The sequence below is a fragment of the Carlito syrichta genome, unplaced genomic scaffold (assembly GCF_000164805.1).
Source record: "Carlito syrichta isolate Samal-C Ts95f unplaced genomic scaffold, Tarsius_syrichta-2.0.1 Scaffold123472, whole genome shotgun sequence".
NCBI lineage: Eukaryota > Metazoa > Chordata > Mammalia > Primates > Tarsiidae > Carlito > Carlito syrichta.
Window position 1 is genome coordinate 1 of NW_007067568.1, and position 2,493 is coordinate 2,493.

General features: G+C 60.0%; 1 protein-coding gene across 1 annotated transcript; it reads right to left on the minus strand.

Moving 5' to 3' along the window:
* Positions 1 to 335: 335 nt before the first annotated feature.
* Positions 336 to 2,481, minus strand: ELOVL3 (ELOVL fatty acid elongase 3). The gene is made up of 3 exons (XM_008048436.2): positions 2,384 to 2,481; positions 1,342 to 1,493; positions 336 to 1,097 (listed from the first exon to the last, which is right to left on the minus strand). The coding sequence occupies exons 1-3, from the start codon at positions 2,452 to 2,454 to the stop codon at positions 670 to 672; spliced, it is 651 nt and encodes a 216-aa protein (XP_008046627.2). The 5' UTR covers positions 2,455 to 2,481; the 3' UTR covers positions 336 to 669.
* Positions 2,482 to 2,493: the final 12 nt, after the last annotated feature.

Here is a 2,493-nt window from a genome sequence, read left to right on the forward strand (position 1 = left end):
TGCTAGGTCGGGCCCGCCGGTGTCCCGCGCCGGTCCTGGCCGGCAGGTGTGGATCCCCCAGTTCGGGAAGCCTGTGACTCGAGAGAAGCCACGCCCCTTCCTGCACCTGTTTCTCACTGTTCCTTCCAGAGGCTTGCGCCTCTAACAGCAATAAAATTCTGGTCTGTAACAGACATGTATGAAGTGCCTCCCAGGCCCAGGACTCTTCTTCAGCGTCTGTGTGTGTGCCTCTCCCCTCCCACACACCCGCGGGCTTCCCACCTGCTGGGCAAGCCCCTGCCAGCAGCCTTCCCCCCTCACGGCAGCCCCTACCACCAGTCCTTAAGTCCTCGGAGTCTGGTTGAAATGTTTAATTAAAAAAGTAGAGCGAGACGAAGAAAGATTTCTGGATAGAAATATAAATAACTCAGCTCTGGGGACCCCCTCATTCCCACCCCCATCCCAGGGCCTGATTGCCCTTCACATTAAAAACAGAAACGACAAAGTACTAGACCGTACCCCATCCCAGAGGTCACTCTTGTCTGTCATAATCTCCTGCCATCTTGGGGCACACATTCCGTGGAGAAACCATGCAGGTAAGGCACCCTAATCATTCTCCCAAACCTGAGCCGGGCCCCTTAGTGCCCTGGGGGAGAGAGAGCCTAGGGCTTCATTGTTCTCTCCAAGCCTTTACTGGTTCTTGGTCTTGGCTTTGACCTTGGGCCTGATGTAGGTGTGGCGGAAGAAGTGGACAAAGAGGATGAAGTAGCTGGTGTACAAGACCAAGGACCAGAAGAAGTGCTCCTCTGTGTTGTGGCATCCCTGTTCCTGCCTCCAGATGTAGGTCAGAATGCCGAAGATGGCACCTACAAACATCTGCAGGATCTGCAGGCTGGTGATGAGCATGGCAAGCACCCTGGGGGGCTTCATGTTGGCAGCCTTCAGGGTATAGTAGGTGTACATGATGGCATGCACGCCAAAGTTCATGGTCATGAACCAGCCGCCCGCGGGCACTCGGTTCTTGTACCCGAAGCTTGTGTACACCAGCACGGTGCTGTGGTGGTACCAGTGCACAAAGATGAGAGGCCGCTTACGCAGGATGATGAAGGCCGTGTCTCCTGGGAGTCGGAAAGGCACGGCTGGCACAATGCCCGGGGCCGGGACCACCCTCCACACGGGCAGAAATCCTCAGGGCAGGGAGGGGGCCTTTGTGGCAGAGAATCTGAAGCCGGGCTCGGGTGAGAGGTGCTATCAGGACCCGGGGTGGGGAGGGACCCCGTGTTCCTTGTGACGGGCGAGGGGAGGGCCCTGGAGGAGGGCGCAGTTCCCTGGGCACCAGAGAGACAAAGCCTTGACACTCACCGAGTTCGATGACCTTGCTGAGAAGAAAGATGCAGGACCAGAACTGGATTATGGACTGGTTGATGTGGTTGGCGAAGCACACGGTGGGCTTTAAGCCCCCGCTGAGGAGCACAGCCCCCATGTAGCCCCACGTCCTCACTGCCCCCACGATACTGAAACGGGACGGAGGAGGAGAGTGTGAGCGCCATCCCCAGGCACCAAGCCCCGTCCCCCTGGCCTGGCCAAGTCACTAGGTCCCAAGCTCCACCACCTCCCCACCCTTCTAGGCACGACTTCTAAAACCTTGGGGCCAAACCAGCAGATTCCAATCAGCAGTCTACAGGAGACAGGGGCTGGGGAAAGACCAGGGAGTGCAGGGGGTGGGGCTCTTGGGGTGGGGTAGGAGCCTGGGAGGATGCTGGAAGGGTAGGGAAGATGGAAGGGGCTGGGAGGGAAAACGCAGGAAGGGACAGGATGGTGGCTCATGCCTGGAATCCCAGCACATTGGGAGGCCAAGGCAGCAGGATTGCTTGAGCCCAGGAGTTCCGAGACCAGCCTGGGCAACAAAGTGAGACCTTATGTCTACAAAAAACTTTTTTAAAGCAGCCAGGCATGATGGCACACGCCTCTAGAGCCAGCTGCTTGAACAGCCCAGGCGGAAGGATCACCTGAGCCCAGGAGACGGAGGCTGCGGTGAGCCGTGATCATGCATTGCCCTCCAGCCTGGGTGACAGAGTGAGACCCCACCACACACACGCAGGAAAAAAAGTGGGAAGGAGGCAGTTACCAGAAGGTCCCGGGAAAGGGTCTAGGAGCTGAGAGCATCAGAGGCTGGAGAAGCCTGTTGGAAGTACAGACCCCATGAGCCGGAGAGCAGTGAGGACAGCCCGGCCGGGACCGCCAGGCTGGGGTCTAGGAAAGAAGGAAAGCGGGCCACACGGAGCGGGTGGCGGCTGAGGGAGGCCGCGGCGGGCTTGCCGGCAGCCCGAGGGCTTCAGGGCTGGGGCGGAGCGCTAAGGCCCAGAGCCCGGGCGGGGGGCGGGGGGCGGGGGGCGCGGCCTACCTGAAGACGGCGAGGCCGGCCGACCAGAGGATGAGAGGCCCCTGCAGGCGGAAGCCCGTGCGCGCCTCCATGTAGCGCCGTCCCGCGAAGATGAACAGCAGGTACGCGAG

Bases quoted from the DNA above. Each gene is read 5' to 3' on its own strand.
- ELOVL3 (XM_008048436.2), bottom strand. From the start codon at position 2,454: ATGGAGGCGCGCACGGGCTTCCGCCTGCAGGGGCCTCTCATCCTCTGG. The intron at 1,494-2,383 runs GTAGGCCGCGCC...GTCCCGTTTCAG, and splicing joins GCCGGCCTCGCCGTCTTCAG to TATCGTGGGGGCAGTGAGGA. The intron at 1,098-1,341 runs GTGAGTGTCAAG...TCCGACTCCCAG, and splicing joins CAGCAAGGTCATCGAACTCG to GAGACACGGCCTTCATCATC.